General features: G+C 45.8%; 1 protein-coding gene across 1 annotated transcript in view; it reads left to right on the plus strand.

Moving 5' to 3' along the window:
* The window catches only part of celf5a (cugbp, Elav-like family member 5a), a 313262-nt gene that overhangs the window by 278896 nt on the left and 11866 nt on the right, over positions 1-22500 (plus strand). Inside the window, exons 6-7 of the mRNA XM_063201389.1 lie at positions 1786-1923; positions 15903-16054. Coding sequence (XP_063057459.1) covers positions 1786-1923; positions 15903-16054 — 290 coding nt within the window. The remainder of the gene's footprint in view (positions 1-1785; positions 1924-15902; positions 16055-22500) is intronic.

A 22500-nucleotide genomic window follows, 5' to 3' on the forward strand; every position in this document is an offset into this window, starting at 1 on the left:
GAGGCCTCAGAGAGAGAGAGAGAGAGAGGGGGAGGGAGGAGGAGAGAGAGAGAGAGAGAGAGAGAGAGAGAGAGAGAGAGAGAGAGAGAGAGAGACAGAGAGAGAGATATCTAGACAGAGGGACAGAGGGAGTCAGAGCAAATGAGAGTGTGAGTAAGAGATAGAGAGAGGACAAGAAGTGAGTAAGAGATAAGTAGACGTGCAGGGAGGCAGAAAGACAGACAGAGATACAGAGAGCGGAGAGAGAATGAAAGAGAGAGGGGAAATGGATAGAGTGATGAGTGGAGAGAGAGAGTGGCCAAGAGGAAGGTCTAAGTCAGGAGGCGGGGAAGAACCTTCTCCAAGGTCGGAGCGTACGGTACATGCCTAGTGGTGCTCGCACACTAATATCCATTTCAAATTAGTCCCGTCCCCCATTTAATCTGCCTTATCGTCTCCACTTCTCCTCCGCCACAGCAAGAAGGCAGGAAGAGAAGGCAGAGAGAGCAGGAAGGATGGAAGTTGGGGATGGAAGGGGGGAGAGGCGGGTTAGCATGTGTGGGAGTCATTGAAGCATTGACGGAGCTGTTTGTACCAATAGGCAAGTAAGGCAATTGCCTTGGGCCCCAACAAATTTTCCCTCTGTCGGGGTGAGTGAGCCCTACCGTGTTAAACACCAGCTAAATTAAATCAAAAGGGCCCCATCTCTGTGTTTTGCCAAGGGCCCCCAAATGGCAAAAACTGTTGCTGTACGCAAAGTTTGTTGTTGTTGTTGTAGTTGTTGTTGTTGTTGTTTTTTACATTGGTATCAGGGTTTGTGGTCGCACCTGTTTGTGGGAGAGGCTTTGGTTGATGGGGAATATAAACAAGTTACTGCCGGGCCCATAAACATATTATCATCTATAATATGTTTGCAAGCCAAGGGAGTCCGTCGCAGCCATAACGGTTATAGTCACACTGTCTTGACTGCAATAAAAACAAAGATGTGGCTTTCATATACGTATTAGCAAAAATAAATAAATCAACATGATCCATGAACTGCAACACACATAAGAAAATGTCACTCTTTAGTGAAATTCATGATGTTTTGCTTGTGTATAATATACATAAAGATTTGATACAGAACCAAATTTACTATCTGTATGCATACACTGTAGTTCTCCAACCTTAAGAAAATACAAACATACATCACCATTATCATCTTTCCATGTTTGTGTTGTGTACCTGCATTCATTACATACCAATGTGCTGTACATACTGACATGTGCAACATCAAAACTTGCTGCATGATTTTGCTATAATTTGTATGTGTCTGTTTTGAGAGTGTATGTCTATACAGTGTGTGTCTGTGTGTGTGTGTGTGTGTGTGTGTGTGTGTGTGTGTGTGTGTGTGTGTGCGTGTGCATGTGCGTGTGCGTGTGCGTGCACGTGCGCGTGTGTGCAGTGTACCTGTCTACATACAGTACAGCACATGCATATGTACTTAATGTGTTAACTGTAATATTCAAATTAGCCTGCTGATGATGATGATTATAACTCTGTATTTTGTGTGTGTGCGTGTGTGTGCGTGTGTGTGTGTGTGTGTGTGTGTGTGTGTGTGTGTGTGTGTGTGTGTGTGTGTGTGTGTGTGTGTGTGTGTGTGTGATGATGATGATGATGATGATGATGATGATGATGATGATGATGATGATGATGATGATGATTTATGGCCAATGGCGTGACCTCAGCATACATCCATCCATACATATTATACATGTGCTTACCCTCTCTCCTCAGAGCGGCTCTGACTCTCTCCCCCTACCCCAGGGCGCCTCCTCCAGCCTGGTGGTCAAGTTCGCCGACACCGACAAGGAGCGCACCATCCGCCGCATGCAGCAGATGGTGGGCCAGTTCGGCATCTTCAACCCCGCCATCGCCCTGCCCTTCACTAGTTACAGCACCTACGCACACGCCGTGAGTTGCCCTCGATACCTACAGCGCACGCATACGGTGTACATGCAGTACATATAAACAGGCATATGATGAATACGCATAGTACATGCATGCATGTGTATATACATACATATAGTACAGCGCAGGCATGCGGTGTACATGCAGTACATACAAACACACATATGGTGAATACGCATAGTACATGCATGCATGCGTGCATGCATATATAGTACATGTCTCGCCATTGCCCTGCCCTTCAGAATGCACAGCGCCTACACACATGCTGTGAGTAACCCACAGTACATGCAAGCACACATACGCACACACTGAGTTGTCTTCCTACACACTCACATACTGTACATACATACATACATACAGTTAGGGCCATAAATATTTGGACATCTGCACAATTTTCATGTTTTTGGTGCTGTACACCATCCCAATGGATTTGAAATGTAACAAACAAGATGTACATTAACAGTAGACTTTCAGCTTTAATATGGGGGTGTTTGCGTCCAAATCGAGTGAACTGTGAAGGAATAATGACATTTTCTATCAGTGCTACCCCATTTTTAAGGGACCAAAAGTAATTGGACAGTCTAGTATTTATACATCAAACTTTCAATTTTTAATTATTTGGTTGCAAATACTTTCCAGTCAGTTACAGCCTGTAATTTGCAATTCATACACATCAATAGACACTTGGTTTTATCCCTGGTGATGCTATGGTGAGCTCTCTATTGCAACAGTCTTCAGTTCCTGCTTATTCTTAGGGTGTTTTCCCTTCAGTTTTGCCTCCAGCAAGTGAAATGCTTGCTCAACCGTACTCAGGTGAGGTGATTGACTGGGCCATTGAATAATATTCCACTTTTTTGGGGTAGAAATGGCTAGTGGCTTTCAGATGAAGCTTTGGGTCATTGTCCATCTGCACTGTGAAGCATTGTCCAATGAGTCCAGAACCATTAGGTTTAATATGACATGATAATATAGCCTGAAAATCTTCAGAATTCATCCTATGGCTTTTGTCGGTAGTCCTCATCATCAATAAATACAAGGGGATAATCGTATTGACAGATATGCATGCCCACACCATGACACTACCACCACCATGATTCACTGATTGGGTGGTATGCTTTGAATCATGAGCAGTTCCTTCCCTTCTCTATACTCCTTTCTTCCCATTACCCTTGTACGCGATGTTTTTTGTCTCCTCTGTCCATAGGATGTATCTCAAGACCTATACAGTCTTCTTAAGACCTTGTTTGGCAAAGCCAAATCTGGTATTGCTATTTCTGATGCAATCAATAATTTACATCTTTTAGTGAACCCTCTGTATTTCCTATGGTGAAGTGTTCCTCAATGTTCTTGATCTTTTTCTTGATTGTTGCCTTGGACATGTCTCCACCGTTCACCTGGACACTGTTCTACATCTGGCCAATTGTTGGGAGATGGGTTTTTGTTTACCAGATACAGAATATTGTCTGTCATCCACAGCATTTGTCTTCCATGTCTGCCAGGTAATTTGGTGTTGCTCTGGTATTTCTTTTTTCCAACATTCTGAACTCTTGAATTAATCATATTCAATGTTTCCCCATCTCTCAAATGGGTTTGTATTGATTTTTTGTCCACCTTATGATGGCTTGCATCACTGATGGTGAGATGGACTTTGGATCTCATGGATATTCCGAAAAAATATATGGAAATGCAAATGGAACACTTCAAATGAACTCTAAGACCTTGTATTGACATCTTGGTGATGGTGTAGTATGGAAATAACACACATCTGACTGGAAAATAGCTGAGAAGCCTACTGTCCAATTACTTTTGATCCCTTGAAAAGTGGGCAACACACACAAAAAACGTTGCTATTTCATTCCTGTTTATGCAATATGGATTTTAACACCTTCACATTAACGCTGAGAGTCTACAGTTAATGCACAGCTTGTTTGTTTTATTTCAAATCCATTGTGGTGGGGTATAGGGTGGAAAAGGATGATAATTGTGTTGCTGTCCAAATATTTCTGGCCCTAACTGTACACTCCATACTAGGGGTGTAAATCACAGCCTTCATGACGATACGATACGGTATCGATTTCTTAAATCAGAGATTTTTTTTTTTTTGATACTTAGGAATTCCCCACGATACGATGCGATTCGATTCGATTTTTTCCAATTACTTTTCCACTACTATTGTGTTATGGAGCTAGGGCATTGCACAGGGGCCAGCGATTCGATTCTTTTCGATTCTTAAGAATGCCCCACAATATGATGCAATTCCATTAAATTGCCGGCCGATACTTCCGATACATCGATACATTTCGATTTTATTTACATCCCTAGTACATACAGTACATACACATACATATACAGTACATTGATACATACATACAGTACGTACCGGTACATACAGTGTATGACACAAGTGAGTACACTTTGCACTTTTCTGCAGATTTATAAGAATACCTTTTCATGGGACAAAAAATCAAAGAAACTTCACTTTGACACAGGAAAGTAGTCAGTGTACAACTCATAACATGTACGTAACATATAACACTTTCAATTTGTTGTTCACTCAAAGTAATTAAAAATACAGTCATTAATATCTCAAAATTTACCCACAAAAGTGAATACACCGCTATGTTAAAATTCCATAGGGAGGATCATGATCTTCTTCAGTAGCCACAGTACATGTTGACAATGACATGCATGTTTTTTTTTTCGTGGAATTCAGCTTCCCAATGTTGACGGCATTCATGCAGCCCCAGACCATATCAGAACCACTACCATGCTTGACAAGAAGCATGGGACACTTTTATTTGCTCTGCTCACTTGGTTACCATCACACATTGCTTGGCACCATCTAAAGCAAAGTTGGCTGTATGGCTGTATTTTGAATTTATTTTGAGCGAACAATACATTGAAGTGGTGTTGTGAGTTGTGCGCTGGCTGCTAATCATTTGACCTGACTCTTGCCCTCTGATATGCTTTCGCAGGGGACGCCCCCGCGTGTATTTGCTGAATGCAGCCTAAATCAGGTTAGGCCTACTATTCATTGTGTCCAACTGAAATTTCTTTGATGTTGTCTCATGAGAAGATATACTTACACACACACACACACACACTACACTACACTACACTGTATGCCCATACTCTACGTATACACTTCTTCCCCACAATGGAGAAATGGCACTCTCATGTTGACTCTCATGTTCATGCTCATATACTCATAGTCAAACACGCATCCAGAAATGCCAGACGTGCGCTCTCACATACACACAGTTAGTGGCGCAGTTCCTTTCCAATGCTTGACTCATAGTATATTTACTAAGACGGTTTTAACATTCAGACACAGTCACACACACAGTCAGTCACACGCATGCAGAAACGCACGCACGCAGGCATGCACGCATGCACACACACACACAAACACACACACACACACACACACACACACACACACACACACACACACACAAACACACACACACACACACGTTCACACGCACGTTCACACACATTCGCTATGCTCCCGCTCCCTCTTCCCAACTCCCTCCCCCTTCTAACTCTGACACTTTGCTTTGATGAGCTCATCTTCCTCTCGCCCCCGCGCTGTCATTCCCTCTCTGGCTCCCTCCCTCCCCACGTCCCTACACCCACACACACACACCCGCCCTCACCACCACAAACACACACACACACACTCACACGCGCACACACACGCACACTCACACGCACACACACACACACACACACACACCCCTCTCCCCTGGATCCACACACCCAGCCTTGCCTTGCCTTGCCTTCCCTCACCATGGGCCAGAGATGACTCAGAATATTCCAGAAGCCTAGCCAGATAGCTCGCTAGTGCTCCGCTCCGCTCAACACCGCTCCACACCGCTCCTCTCCTCTCCTCTCCGCTCCTCTCCGCTCCTCTCCTCTCCGCTCCTCTCCGCTCCTCTCCTCTCCTCCCCTGTCCTCTCCGCTCCTCCGCTCCTCTCCTCTCCTCTCCTCTCCTCTCCGCTCATCCGCTCCTCCGCTCCTCTCCTCCTCTTCTCTCTCCTCCTCGGGATGCTTATTTTTAGCCACAGCTGGCTGCCTGCTTTTATTTATTTATTTATTTATTTATTTATTTATTTATGTATGTCATTTTTTGCAAGCGGGTTTCGGCGCATGACAAGAGGGGAAAGAGGTAACCCTGAACATGAACAATGTTTTTGCTCGTTTTTATTTTCCATTCCATAAACTACAAGAGGGGGAACACACACATACGCACACGCGCACACACGCATGCACATACAGTATGCAAAACACACACACACACAAAACACACACGCAAAGTAAAAGTTGTTGGTTGTGGCCCACGGTTGTGGGGCATATTCACTGAGCATCAACACTCGTGGTACATTCATATATACATAATTATGTGCATATGGGAGAAAACCCACAATGCAAAGAAGAAGAACAACAAAAAAATGCATTTATTTATATATCAATATGCATGGGCAGATTTCTCGCTCTCTGTCTGTCTCTCTCTCTCTCCGCTGCTCGTTATAAATGCCAGAATTAATTGTGAAGGCTCCGGCAGGGTCTCGAGGGCTTTTATCCATTTCGTTTTCATTTTCATAGCGCCGGGGCCTTGCGCGCCATGGCGATTGGAGCCCCAGTATGAAATGTGCAAATTGACCGTCCCAGAGTAATTGCGAGGGCCATCTCTCTGTGCGCTCTCCAGTAAAAACTCCGTTCTTCATTACGATTCATGAAATGCAGCCCATACCCAGGAAAACGCAAGTGGGGAAATGCAAATGGTTGGTCGTGCGGTGCAGGCAGCGGCTACGCTAGTGGTAGCGGTAGCATCAGCAGCAATAGCAGCAGCAGCAGCAGCAGCTGTGGTGGTGGTGGTGTTGGTGGTGGTGATGATGGTAGTGGAGACAGAAGGGAATCCAGTGTGGCCCGCACAAGTTGGCCATGACTCTTATTTACTGTGTCAGAGCGTGGGACTGCGCGCCACTACGCTGTCCTATCTCGTCTCCATCTCCCTCTCCACCCCATTCCTCTATCGTCCTTCTCCTCCCCTCTACTATGCTCCTCTTCATGCCTGTCTTCTTTTCTACCCTCCTCTCCTTCTGTTCATACGCCTTCCCTTCTCCTCTTGTCATATCTCCTCTCCTCTCCTCTCCTCTCTCTAGCAGTCAAAAGCACCAAACTTTTATGCCCTCCGAAACTCCGGCAAATGTGAATTAAATTTGTTGTCAGGATTTACCACACTGCAGCAGGCCAAGGTGAACCCAGTGATTGAATCAATTAAAAGCAGACTTCGCATAAAGCAGAGGCACGGGCAGAAGCATTCCATTGCATCCTGTCCTGTAGAGCTAAAAAATTATTTGATTTGACACTTTTTTACGAGGAGAGAAAACACAAACACGAGAGATAAAGCTAAATGTTGTAATAATGTTGTTGTGTTGCGGGTAACCAGCAAGAAAAGAAAGAACAAAAAAATCAATATAGCATTTGCTGTGTGACATTTTTTTGCCGATATCTGCTAAATGTCTAAATTGCATTATATTATTGGCTTCTAGAGGAATGTTATTACTTAATACATTCCAAACGGAAAATCAAGCAATAGACTATGTGTCAACGTTTTGAGGAAAACCAAATTTGGAGGCAAGTGTATTTCGACATGGCTTCTCGCAGAGGGCAAGGTAATGGAATTTGGGGAGGGAGGAAAGGAGTGAGGAGTGGAGGGGAGGGGAGGGGAGGGGGCGAGAGGAGGGAGAGGACGATACATACTAGCGCATCTTAAATGCCTTCCTGCCCCAAGAGGGGCCCTGTCCAATGAAACCTGGCTCTCAATAACCCATCTCCCCCTCCCTCCTTTCCACCAGAAGACAGAACACTGTGCATTCTCCCCGCTGCCATCCCCACCGCTAGCTACAAAATAGAGAAAAACATGGAACAAACACACACATGCAACCTCACGCACATTCATACACACACTCACATACACCAGAACACACACACACATACACCAGAACACACACACACACACGCACGCACACACACACACACACACAGTCATCTGATGTACAGAGTATAGAAAATGACAAAATTAAAGAGCCACTTCACATATACGGTAGGCAGTGGATAGGATTATGGGCCTTAGCTGACAGCCAGTAAATTGGATTTTAGTCAAAGCAGAGGAGGGGGGGGGGGGGGAACACAAATTGGAGGGACACAACATTGACAACATGCCCAGGGAAAAGAGAGGCGTGTGAAAAGTGTGAGAGAGAGAGGAGGGGGGAGAGAGGAGAGAGGAGAGAGAGATAGAGAGAGAGAGAGGGAGGGAGAGAGAGAGATGGGGAGATGGAGGGATAGAGAGAGGGGGGAATAGAGAGAGATTGAGGATATGGGAATAGAGAAGATAGAGAGAAACGAGGTGTATGTGTGTGTGTGTGTGTGTGTGTGTGTGTGTGTGTGTGTGTGTGTGTGTGTGTGTGTGTGTGTGTGTGTGTGTGTGTGTGTGTGTGTGTGTGTGTGTGTGTGTGTGTGTGTGTGTGTGTGCGCGCACACATTTCTGCAGATAGACTTAACTGTTCTCCAGACAAGTACTCATTTGTAGTTTTTTTTTTTACAGGAGCATAAATACTTCCGAGGCTGTTTCGCCTGGCAAAAGTGTTACCTCTCCTCCCCTCCCAGTGCTAGGTCCTGCTAATACATGGCAAAAGAACAAACCTCAATTTAGCTGCAGGTTGTTCCTGTCTATAGGCTTAGTGGTGATATCTTGTCTAACTGCCAGTGCCTTCACCCTGTTTCTCTCTCTCTCTCTCTCTTTCCCTCTCTCTCTCTCTCTCTCTCTCTCTCTCTCTCTCTCTCTCTCTCTCTCTCTCTCTCTCTCTCTCTCTCTCTCTCCTCCTCTCTTGCTTCTCACTTCTCTTTTGATCTCTTGTCTAGGCGACACAGCAACCATCTCAATCTGCTGTACCCCACCTCCAAACAGACAGACGCATGCACAAACATGCATGCATACAAATACACATATACACTCACAAACACACACAAAGGTGCTCACGCTGTGAGTGTGTGTGCACGCACACGCACGCACACACACACACACACACACACACACACACACACACACACACACACACACACACACACACACACACACACACACACACACACAAAGATGTACACGCACACATTCAAACACACACACACACATATACACACATATACACACACAGACACACACAGACACACACACACACACACACACACACACACACACACACACACACACACACACAGCGCCCACACTTTCTGAGTAACAGCCGAGCCTCCTTTCTACTCAGTAGTCATCATCAAAAAACTGTGTTAGATTAATATGACTCACAAATTACTTGAAAGCCCTCCAATATGTTCCTCAGACAGCGCTAATGAAGACTGAACATGGTCAGGGGGGTGAGTGATGGCCAGCTGCTGATGGGTCTTATTGACTAACAACGCCCCCTGTTGGGGGGATGTCAGATTAGCCCACCGACCCTCAACTCTTCTCTACTACACCCTCGCTACACAGACACTCGCTCCAATCTCCCCTGAGCAGCCGAAGCCCGAGGCTACCCTGAGAGTACCGAGGTTGCCAGCAGAAAATAAATGAAGTATTTTAAAGTCAAATAAGCCTTATCTAGAGAAATGCTACCATCGAAAAAAGGGGAATGGGTATTTTCGAGGCCTCCCATCTCTCCGGTCTGTCTGTTTTTCTCCCCCCATCCTCTCTCTCTCTCTCTCTCTCTCTCTCTCTCTCTCTCTCTCTCTCTCTCTCTCTCTCTCTCGCTCTCTCTCTCTCTCTCGCTCTCTCGCTCTCGCTCTCTTTCAAATGACTCAAAATTCAATTTGATGCAATTTACTTTGACAGGCGAGGTGCAACACATGGGCAGAATACATCCCTGGACACATACCAACGAGGCATCATCCTCTATTAGATGTGAAAAATATTGCTCCCAAATAACCCAATTACTCCCGGCCCCGCTAAAGTGCTAGCGAGATGCATTGGCCATGATTAGGCCCAACATGTGCATTTTAAAAATATTAAATATCCCGCAGACGCTGTCAATGACACACACCGCCGTCGTCCTCCGTTGTCCCCCCCGTCCCCCATTCCTCCCCCACCCCCTCCAGAAACTGCTTATTGGTGACAGTGACTGTTGAGGTCCGAGGACAAAGCAATATCGGCCGGTTCGGCCGGCTCCATCTCTTGCCCGGAGCCCTGCGGAGAAAATGCCCAGGAGAAATTATATTAAAACACGATGCTTCAGCCCTACGCACGATTACATTTATCCCTCAAGCACAGACAATTCCCGCCAAGCTCAGCCTGTTTCTGTCAAGCAGCCAGTTGTCTACTCGGCCGGCTTTCCCCCAGTGGAGCACACACGGCCCTGCTGCAGTCTCAGGCCATTGGCAGGTCCAAGACCTCAATAACCAGGGTTCTCTCTCTCTCTCTCTATTCCCCCTTTCTTTTCTCGCCTCTCCCTCTCTCTCTCTTTCCCTCTCTGTGTCAATGTCCCCTTCTCTCTCCCTCTCATCCCTCTCTCTCTCTCTCTCTCTCTCTTTCTCTCTCTCTCACACACTCTCTCTCTCTTCCCCTTCTTTTCTCACCCTTCCATCTCTCTCTCTCTCTCTTTCACTCTCGGTGTCCATTTCCCCTTCTCTCACCCTCTCATCCCTCACTCCCTCCCTCTCTCTCTCTCTCTCTCTTTTTCTCTCTCTATCTCTCTCTCTCTCTCTCTCTCTCTCTCTCTCTCTCTCTCTCTCTCTCTCTCTCTCTCTCTCTCTCTCTCTCTCTCTCTCTCTCTCTCTAACTCCTATTCTATCACCCTCTATTCCTCTCATTCCATTTTTCTCTCTCCTCTCAATTTCCTCCTCCTTTTCCCTGTCTTCCTCTCCTCCTCCCTCCTCCTCCTCCTCCTCTTCCTCCCTCCCTCCCTCCTCCTCCTTCTTCTCCTTGTCTCTGCGGTCGGTTTGCTGAGTGGCGATGAGTTGAGTTGCGTTGCGTTGAGGTGTGGTGGGGTGGGTGCGGGTGTGGTGGGGTGTGGCGGTGCCAGCGCTGGACTGGCTGCAAGGGTCACCAGTGACAGTGGCGAGAGTGGGCGAGCCACAGAGCGGTGCTACAGAGATAATTGCCATGTGATAAAGAGGTGATTGCCTGCTGGCACCGGGGGAGAATTATGCCATCAGGTTGCAATAAAAAAGCAGATGCCTGACACTAAATGGATGCGGTGGCACAGGCGACTTTCTCCCAGCCTCTTTCTCATCCTCCCTCTCTCTCTCTCTCTCTCTCTCTCTCTCTCTCTCTCTCTCTCTCTCTCTCTCTCTCTCTCTCTCTCTCTCTCTCTCTCGTTATTTTTCCATGTATGAGTAGGCCTACTTTTTATCTTCTGAAGTTAAAAACTTTGCAGCAATGAATATTAAGCCTGTTTACTTGTATTTAATCTCATTTTTAACAGTGCACCAAATGAGGAGCTACAAATATATTTTTTTGAAAAATCGAATTGGTTGATATTTGGGTAGAAGCAGAAAATGAAGTATTTGCGGAATAATTCTGAATGTCATTACAAGCGTAAAACTAGAACGTCTTTTTCTTTTTTATTTGTTTTTTTTTTCATTTCTAAAAGCAAATTGATATTGTTCACTTCAGTCCAACATAATTACATGCTTGATCCTTCAATGTGTTGCGTTTAATTTGTAAAAAGCATGACTGAATGCCACGTTGTTATCCATGACAATCTGGGAAGCTGCCTTGAAAGACTGCATTATCTGTGTGGCGCAAAGCAAGAAATTGGACTGTGGAAGTCATCAACCCTGTCCTGTTATCTGACCATACCACCCACCCACCACCCCCAACACACACACATACGCGTACGTGCATACACACACACACACACACGCACACACACACACACACACACACACACACACACACACACACACACACACACACACACACACACACACACACACACACACACACACACACACACACACACACACACACACACACACACACACACACACACACACACTCTCCCCCCTCCAGCCACACCAGCCCTAAAGCCCCTCACAGGGAGTTGACAAGCTGGCAGCCCGCTGAGCTCCAGCCTGCTTTAAGTCTCGGGGTCCTATTGAAGAGGCGAGCAAGGCGGCCACCAAAGTGCCTGATTAGCATGGGCACGCTGTGAGCCATAATAAGGGCCCCGAGGAGAGAGCCGTGCGCGGCCGCTCCGCTCCTAATCTCCACGGGCACATGAAGGGCCACCTGGCCACACTAGACCCGCCACGCGTCATCACCTCCTATTTAACCACCGCATTTGTTTATTTCTTTGTTTTGTTCGCTTGCTTGTTTTTGTTTGTTTGTTTTGTTCCCTCGTTCCCTTTTTTGTGCGTGTTAATAACCGAAGCTCTTTTTTTGTTTGGTTCCCGTTCCCCCCATTGGAATTGTTCGCCCCTGTTTTTTGTACTACCTAAAAGCTCAATTTATCTTGTTCGGAGCAAAATGGATGATCCCCATTTGTCACGTTGATAAAATTATGCAAATGACAAAAGGAGTTAATAGATAGCGGTGGCAGGGCCACGCCGCTAATGGATGAGGTGCCAGCATCCGGCCGCTCCGTGGCGGGACAGTTGCTTTCAGGCTACCTGACAGGGGCATTGAGGTAAAATAATTGGCTTTTCCTGCCCAGGGACTCCATGCAAATAGGAGGTATGAGGAGGAACGAGGAACGAGCGGGAGAGTGGGAGAAATGAAGAGTGTGGGAGCAAGAGAGAGAGAGTCAGGTGCTTGGCTGCTACTGGTGGTGGTGGTGGCGTCATCTTCATGAGCGGTTTACTGCCAGTAGTTTTGGGTAGGGTGCGCACATCCAAAAACACTTGTTGCAGGTGCCAGATAAAAAGTCAGACAGTTGAAAAGGGTAGGTCTGCACACTGCGGATAAGCTCCAAAAAATAAACTTTATTATTTAAAAAGCTATGTTTCGATCCCGCTGGATCTTCATCAGACGTACGTTTTACTGCCAGGCCACTATGGAGGAATGCTTTCAGGTTGTAGTTGCTGAGTGTGGGAAGGGATGGAGGGAGAGAGTGAGAGAGAGAGAGTGAGAGAGAGAGAGAAAGAGAGAGAGAGAGAGAGAGAGCGAGAGAGAGAGAGAGAGAGAGAGAGAGAGAGAGAGAGAGAGAGAGAGAGAGAGAGAGAGAGCTGTTAATTACACACGAAATGCAACAGCAGATATTCTGTAAAATGCAAGGTTAGGTAAAAAACATAATTTGAGTACTTGGTGGTCATATTTATGTATATGTAAAAAGTATGTGGTCTATTTACATACAGTACCTGTGGGTCCCAGTGATGCTGTCCACCAAACTGGCTCATTAAAAATAATATTGAATTTCGATTGCTGATGTCAGGATTGCACACATGACATGTACGGCAGAGAGCGCCCAGTGTGCATGAACAGGGCCGGATTAACGCACAGGCTAGATATGGCTACAGCCTAGGGGCCCCCACCCGCCAGGAGCCCCCTGATTGGCCAAAACTGACAAATTGCAGAATTGTGATGAGCTGCAACATTGAAAAATGCATCTGTCATGTTGATTACAGTTGGTGAATATGTTATCCTTCATTCCAAGCTCATAATTATGACACAAACAAATGTTTGTTGCTAAATTTGCCTTCCCGGGGAGGCCCACAGCAACCTGTAGCCTATGGGCCCCAGGCCGTCTTAATCCGGCCCTGTGCATGAATTATGGAGAGTGAAGCATTGCCAATGCTGTTCGTCCAGTCAAATGTAGGCAAAACGAAACAATCAGATCATGTTTTTAGATGTGTCGGTTTTGTGTGATTGCATTTGCAGATGGTTTTTGTGATTGCATTTGCCTATGAAAAAATGATGGCGATGTTATGTACGGTAATGATTATTTGAGGGTCGGCAGCGGCCACGTTAGGACGAGCGTTTCTGTTCTGGTGTGTGTGTGCGGGGCCGCGGCGGGCGTGGGGCGGCTGTGTGGTGAGTAATCAGTACAGTGGCTCCTCCAGAGAGCGAGGAGAAGGCCGTCTGTCTCTTTGAATCAAGGTTGAGTTCTCCATTGCTTTCCACTGCAATCAGCTCATCATATCAGCACTATTTGTGCCGGCCCCAAGACACCTTTACCATCGGCAGGGAAGAAAAAAAACCTCTCTTCTGCTACCCAGACTGATTCGGCTACATCAGATATCTTCAACAAAATAGCAGAATTGAATATCTTTCTTTTTTTGCATCAGTATGTATAGGCCTTGTCACACACGGATGACTAAGAAAACAAAACCGCCTAAAATTGGACAATTCTCAAGGAACATGACCATGCGAAGGGTGACAGTGTCTAAGAATAACCATGACAAAAATCCACAGCTCACTCCACGTTTTGTTAACCAAACGGCACCTGTGCCGTTCCAACAAATGTCACCTTGCGTTGGATCCACTACCCAAAAGCATGCCTTGTGCCCAGACTTGTACATCACAGCCGATTCCCCCCTGCGAGCTGTCAAGCCAGTTACAAGCACTTACAGTGAGCTACAGTTAGTCCATGCACAGGTCTGTGGTTGCAAGTACTGCATCACTGGCAGGAAGCAGGAGTGAATCCAGCTCTGCTCACAGTTCACGCCGCCTGATAAGAACGGAGAAGCGAAGCCAAGTTTCCTCTGCCCGGTTATTCATCAGGGCGTCCTTTATTAATGGTGCTACATCATGGGTCACACCGTTGAGCACCCCGCAAGTTGGCAGTCAAGCGCATGTAGGAGTACAATAGCGAGAGAGAGAGAGAGAGAGAGAGAGAGAGAGAGAGAGAGAGAGAGAGAGAGAGAGAGAGAGAGAGAGAGAGAGATAGAGATAGAGAAATAGTCAAAGAGATTGAGAGAGAGAAATAGAATGAGAATGAGATGGACAAAGGAAAAGAGAGATGAAAAACCATGAGTGAGAGAGAGAGAAAGAGAGAGAGAGAGAGAGAGAGAGAGAGAGAGAAAGAGAGAGAGAGAGAGAGAGAGAACAGTGCGACATTGAAAGCGATGGCTGGAGGAGGGATGGAGATGGGATGGGGATGGGGATGGGGCTGTAGCGTGCTCTGTGCATTTACCGCAGTTCAATCAGGGCCTCAGCGTGATTGCTGCGATGTGCACTTGTCATCCCAACGAGAGCAACAGACAAGCTATTGAAACATTTCGAGGGATAATGACAGCCTTTTGACAGAGCAGATGGACATTTTCACTGAATGTGGGATGACAGATTTCTCTCTCTTTTTTTTCCTCCTGCACCACTGTTCCACTTTCTCCTCTTCAACCGCACCGCACACACCACCCATCCATCAAATGCATGGCCTCTTTCACTAACTTTTTTTCCTCTTTTTTTCTATCTCTCTCCTGTTTTCCTCCCCCTCTCTCCCATCTCCTCCCCTCTCTCTCTCTCTCTCACCTCCCCTAAATTCTCTTCTCCATCTTTGTCTCTTTTGCTTTCTCTGTGGCCTCTCTTTCTCCTCTGCTCCCTATCTGCTGCTCTATCTTTCTCGTCTTTGCTACTCTTTGTTCTTTTTCCCTCTCTCCTCTCTCCGTCTATGCCTCCTCCCCCTCATCCTCCTCTCTTCTCTGCTCTCTATGCCTACACTCTTCATCTTCCTACCTTTACTCTCACCTCTTTCTACCTCTTTTTCTACCTCCCCTCCTCTTCCTTCTCTCTTCTATCTCCGTATTTATTTAACCTCTACCCCTCTCCCCTCTCCTCCTCCTCTCTCTCCTCCTCCTCCTCCTTCTCCTCTCCCCCCTCCTCCTCTTCTTCCTCCTCTTCCTCCCCCTCTTTCTCTTCTTCCTCCACCTCTCCCCCCTCCTCTACCTCTCCCTCCTCCTCCTCCCCCCTCTTTCTCTTCTTCCTCCACCTCTCCCCCCTCCTCCTCTTCTTCCTCTTCTTCCTCCCCTGTCTACAGCAACTCATGCAGCAGCAGGCGGCCATCATGGCGGCGAGTCATGGCGGCTACCTGACGCCCAGCGTGGCCTTCCCCGCCACACAGATCCACCAGATGGGGGCGCTCAACATCAACGGCCTCCCACCCACCCCCATGACCCCAGTGTCCGGTGAGTTGCATCACACCGCGACCACACCCATGACCACAGTGTCCGGTGAGTTGCATCACACCATGACCACACCCATGACCACAGTGTCCGGTGCGTTACATCACACACCACGCCAGGTCACGACGCATTGGCCCAGGGAAGTTGACAGACAGTTGTCCCGGGGTCCCGGATCCAGGGAGAGAGACAGGCCCAAATGTGGGTCCTCATTGCATTGTATGTATTGAGACTTTGTCCTGGACCTGGACAAAGCTGACATCTGCCCTGTCTGGACCTCTCCAGGCACCCATGCTATTTTCACTGTCTCTGGGTCATGTGGGCTGAGTAACTAACCTGTAATCTTCAATGACTGACTTTTGCTTGCTAGCTGAACTGTCTGACAGGCCGGTTGGCTGGTTACCATGCTTGCAAAGGGTTGCAAGAGAGAGAGAGAGTGCATGTTTCACTGTATTATCAGAGGGATGATTCATAAGTAATGGGCAGTGGAATTTAACGCAGCGACGCAAGAGGCTGTGAGATGTGAGGGGGGGAAAAAACATGTTCTGATCTGCCAATGAAGTTGCCCAGTGCTCTTTTAATTTTTTTTAAAAGTAATCTGTGCTTACAGACAAGCTCTCAGTTTTCAGGGAAGAGTCAAAATGTGTTGGTGCTCCATCTGACATTTAGCTACTATATGATTCAGCTTTGCGCACATTTGGAAGCTAATATGCGGAATACCAATGCACGGGCCATTAATTTTTGATGAAAATGCGTTGTCAAAGGCTATTCAAAGTTTGATGATGCCTCAAATCAAAAGTGGTTTTTTTTTTCATCCAAACGTCAAAGTACTTTGTAGTTGGGAGACTGAAAGAGAGAGGCCCTGTCTAAGAAGTCTCTCAGGTGTGATACTGTAATTTACAGACATGTTGACCTTCAATTTTGAAAGGAGGAGTGCATGCAATCCACTCTATTTTCCATTACAAACATACAGTAGCTTCGCCATTCCTGCCAGACACATTAAAGAGAAGCGTTGTGTCTTTGAGGTGTGTGCTGTACAGTACAACATTTGCTTATGCGGCAAATATTTCTTACTCTCTTTTTTTCTTTTTCTTCCTTTTTGTCTACTCTCTCTCTTTCTCTCTGGAAAACAGCAAAAAATGTCTGTATCTTCTACGGAACATTTCAGATAATGAATAATACAATATCCAGTCCTCTTTTGTTTTTGATTTTGGCAAATTTCGCTGCATTATCAGTTTGGTTTCTGCATCGCAATGAGGGGAAGAGCACACAGACACAGACACACAAATGTTCTGCAGGGACACCCTGACCTTATTTCCCTTCCAAAAGTGTCACTTTTTGGAGGAAAGTGACATTGAACAAACTTGTTATCAGACATCATCTGTGACTCACTCTGACAGTGTGACTCAGAAACAAGCCCGTTACAAGAGCAAAAGAAACAAAAAAAAATGCTATGTTGTGCAATCTAGCAAACAAAAGCAGTGTCATAATTATTCTGGCATTGAATGAGAATAGCAGGAACAAAGCTGTCATGGATGTAGTTCATATATACACAGCAGAGAATATATACATGCAGTATGCAACACACTACAGACTCTTGTCTTAGATTCATCAGGAAATGTTTCAAATCCTTGCACATAGACTGGAGCTGAATTCATGGGGTGCATAGTGTTCAGTATTTTGACAGAATGATGTTGCCCCCTGCTTAAGTCTCCACTCAAATGCAGCCGCATGTCATGTCACTTTTAATGGTGCTCGACCAATTTTATTCAAAGCCAGCCAAGCTCTGGCTTGAGTGATCTTGTGTCTGACTAGAATCAATGTCATATCATTATGCGCTGTGCAGTGCCTTTGTTGTAAATTGGCCTCGGTCGCACTCACACACACGCACGCACACGCGCACAAACACACACACACACACACACAAATACTCACACACACACACACACACACACACACACACACACACACACACACACACACACACACACACACACACACACACACACACACACACACACACACACACACACACACACACACACACACGTGGACGCACAAAATCTACACACACACAGACACACACACACAGACACACACACACACACACACACACACACACACACACACACACACACACACACACACACACACACACACACACACACACACACACACACACACACTTTAATTGAAAGGCCCGAGCTGTGGTGGTGTGCATGGTGAGCGCTTCTTTCTGGTGCTCCACTGGACACGTCTTTGTTGTATGACCTCCCTCTCCAGATTACCGTCCATTATTGAGCTCATCGTGATCCGATGCTTTTATTATTATTCGTTCTAATAATGTTTTCCTACATATTTCTTGAAATTCAGAGGCCTGGGATTGAGAAGATACACAAAACAGTATGTTTTTTGCCCTCCTTTTCAGTCATTCATTGATGTGTCACAGCCAGGAGGCTCGGACGGGATATTCTTTTTTTTTATCAACACCCCTGCTTAGTTGCTTCGTGCTGTGAACATGACTCATCATGCCAAGAGTGAGGAGCAGCGTGAACTAATTTTGAAAACCGCAGTGGATGCAAATGTTCAAAAATACCGGCAATAAAGGTTAGGCTAGGACTTTGGTTATGAGGAAATAGACATGCACCTACCTACTCCTACCCACACATACAGTACAATCACACACACACACACATGCATGCACGCACGCAAGCATGCACGCACGCACGCACACACACACACACACACACACACACACACACACACACACACACACACACACACACACACACACACACACACACACACACACACACACACACACACACACACACACACAGGTAAGACAGGTAAACATAAAACACAATCCCACGCACTACATTTTTATTTTATTTTTTTCCTATGAGGGTCTACACATCCCTTTCCTACTATTTGTTTTGCCAAGGAATCAAAGGAAGAAGAAAGCCTATCAGTGACCTAGGAGAGCCATGCTCCGCAACCACCACTGAGTTCAGGAGAAACAAAAACAAACCATTAAGGACCCACCTTCTCTTGCATCCCAACTCCCATCAGAATCTCCAGCTCTATACTTACTGCCTTTCTTTTCTTTGTTTTCTTTTCTTTTGTTTTCTTTTCTTCCAGCCTCTCATTCTTTTCTCTCTTCTTTCCCTCCTGCTAAATGTTCCTGTCTCTCTTTTTGCCTCCTCAATGTTCCTCCATCACTTCTCTTCACCCATGCCACCTTTACTTCCTTCTGTTGTTTTGTTTTCCTCACTGCCTATTAGTACCTATTTTCTTTTTTCCCTCAGTTCTCCAATATTCTATGCTTTCATTCATCTCCGCATGTTTTCTACAGGTATCTTTTTCTATTTTTTTTTTTACCCTTCCTGATGTTCCGTTTTCTCCTTCTTTTTTTCCTCATCACCTCCCCAGTGTTCTGTCCTTTCTCCATCACTGTCCCCAGTCTCCCATCCTTTTCCGAGCCGCCTTTCTTCCTTCCTTTCGTTCTTTTCTCTTCTCCCTCGAGTGTCTCCCCTAAACCCCGAGCGATCCGCCATTGATTGAAAATAGTGGAGGCACAAGGCAAGGAAGGCAAAAAGCTGAAGCTCTTGTCACTGGTGTGCGAAAGCCCCTCCGAAAGGTTAAGGGTGGGGGTGCTCTCACAGAAAAAAAAAACAAAAACAAAACAATGGCTGCCTGCGTTTGATGAACAGGCGCGAGGCATTGGGGCTCGATGGTGCTAAAAAGCAGTGTGCCAGATGGCTGACTTGATTAGAGCATGTCTCCACCACAATGATGCATGATGATGCCTCTTTCCGGAAATAATGCGGGCAGGTGCGGCCTCCCGAGGTACAAAGAGAGATAAAAAATGAAATGGTGATGCGTGGCGTGGCATGGCAAGGATGAGAGGGGGAAAGGGGAAGGGTGGGGGATAGGGATGGCGTGTGTTTGTACGTGTCTGTGTTGGTGTGTGTGTGTGTGTGTGTGTGTGTGTGTGTGTGTGTGTGTGTGTGTGTGTGTGTGTGTGTGTGTGTGTGTGTGTGTGTGTGTGTGTATGTGTGTGTGTGTGTGTGTGTGTGTGTGTGTGGTGCATGTGTGTGTATTTGCTTGCTTGTGTGGTGTATCTGTGTGTGTGTGTGTGTGTGTGTGTGTGTGTGTGTGTGTGTGTGTGTGTGTGTGTGTGTGTGTGTGTGTGTGTGTGTGTGTGTGTGTGTGTGTGTGTGTGTGTGTGTCTGTTTGTCCATGTGTGTTTGTGTGCGTATGTGATGTTTGGGGTTGGGCTTCGTCTGTCAGCGTGTCGATCAAATGAGTTGGAACTTTTGTAATCAGGCTTCTCCTCAGAGCCGCCGAGGGCTCAAGGGGTTTGCAGAGACACGGCCATGCTCCATCGAGCTCTCTCTCTCTCTCTCTCTCTCTCTCTCTCTCTCTCTCTCTCTCTCTCTCTCTCTCTCTCTCTCTCTCTCTCTCTCTCTCTCTCTCTCTCTCTCTCTCCCTCATCCGACACTCTCTTTCGCTCTCTGTTCTCCCTCTTCTTTTGTCTCTGCTCTGTTCTGTCTGCCGCTGTTTCCTGTGTTTCTTCTGTTGAAAGCTGAGGGTAAAAGCGCCATCCCAAAAAAAAAGCAAAGCAAAGCAACAGATGAGAAATCTGACATCCGCTGGCACCTCACAGAGTTGAAGCATCACCAGCCCCTCTGGTGTCAGCTGGTGAGATAAAGCAGGGGTAGATCTAGCCATTTTGGGGCCCTAGGCGAAATATATCCACGGGGCCCTCAAAAGTCATTCTATATACACATTAAATTATGTGTTTTGGTGCTATAATAAGTGTTTTGTCTCTTATACAGTACAATTCCTTTACATAAGTGACAAATTAAGACAAAGCCTAGTTTTTTGTGTGTTTATCGCGACTGGTGTGACTGTTTGGGGACCCCTATGGCGGGCTGATTTGGTTTGGGGCCCTTGGCAACTGCCTAGGTTTGCCTAATGGAAAGTTCGCCTCTGGAGATGAGGAAAGGAAACCCTGCTCTGCATCACAGCATAAGGCAACCAAGGTTACTAGTATGATTCATGCTTGTTTGTTTGCTTATTCATTTTGAAAAAAATAAATAAAAATAAAAGATGCTCCGGACTTCAAAGCAAACCATTCAGGCAACACATCACAGATTTTCTAATCTGTACAGAGACAGTAGGCCAGATGTTTGGTAAAAAACTACTGCTGTTTTTGCCATGTGGCCATCTGCTTGGTAAGATGTCTGCCGTTTCTTGATGTTATACAGTTGGGTTTTGGTTGAGATTTCGATGGATTTAGTTGACCCACTTGCCATGAAATATGTACATCTTTAGTTAATGTTTAAACTGATAAATTGATTTACGGATACTACTGCTGTCTACTGCAGCCATCTGCTTGGTAAGGTGTGTGTGTCGTTTCGTGAAGTTACAGTACAGTTGGGTTTTGGTTGGGATTTCAATTGATATAGTTGACCCACTTGCTATGAAATATGTGAATCTTTCGTCAATGTTTAAACGTATGTGTACATGATTTATGGATGGACTACATTATTCATAATCTGACAAATCATCTGGAATGAACACCTCTCCATGATGCTTCACTTTTTAGCTGAGGATTATGGCCATGTATACATCTTGATGCAGTGGCGTGCACAGAGATTTTGGGGAGCAGGTGCTGAAAGGGGGTTGGGGGCATGTGGAACTTCAGGCTGCTTTACTATACATAGAGGCTATACGTATATTGTATTGAGGCATTATTGTCACATGTATATGATCGTGAAGCATTGGTAGGTTATCGTGTCAACATGGACCACAGTACATTGCGACAAAAAAACATTCAAAAAATAACTTTTTAAAAGGGCATTTTGGTCCAATAGGGCAAAGGGGCAGGTGCTTTTGCACCACCTCATCCCTATCTGTGCACACCTATGCCTTTATGGGATGTTGATTGTGAAATGAGGTGCAAATACTTCAATACCTTTGTGGTATTACAAATTTTCCTCATTTGAATACATTTCATTGAAACAAAATAAGCTATGATTCTGCCTATGATTCATGCAGTATATATTATGTATATAGTATAGGTGTGTATTGTAGGTATATAGCATGATATAGTGTCTATACTGCAATATATGGATATAAGTAAATATATTATTTTCTTTTGTGTCCCTCAGAAGATATTTCTTTTAATTTTTGTTTTCATTCCACTCAAACTTCAAATCGTGTAATGTGGGCGTCTACGCCATCCTCCTGCTCTGCTGGACTGCTGTTTGGCTTGGTGTTGATTCTTAATGCACGTATATTTAGCTCTGTATACACAGACTATGCCCCCGCTGAGGGGGCTCTAGTCATTCTTCAGAGATCCCACACCACATTTAGGAGGTGTAATTATACTCGGCTGGGGCATGAAATCAGGTGGGCTTTAATGGAAGAGAGAGCGCTGCTGCGGCT

This window comes from Engraulis encrasicolus, chromosome 6 (assembly GCF_034702125.1).
Source record: "Engraulis encrasicolus isolate BLACKSEA-1 chromosome 6, IST_EnEncr_1.0, whole genome shotgun sequence".
Classification (NCBI taxonomy): domain Eukaryota; kingdom Metazoa; phylum Chordata; class Actinopteri; order Clupeiformes; family Engraulidae; genus Engraulis; species Engraulis encrasicolus.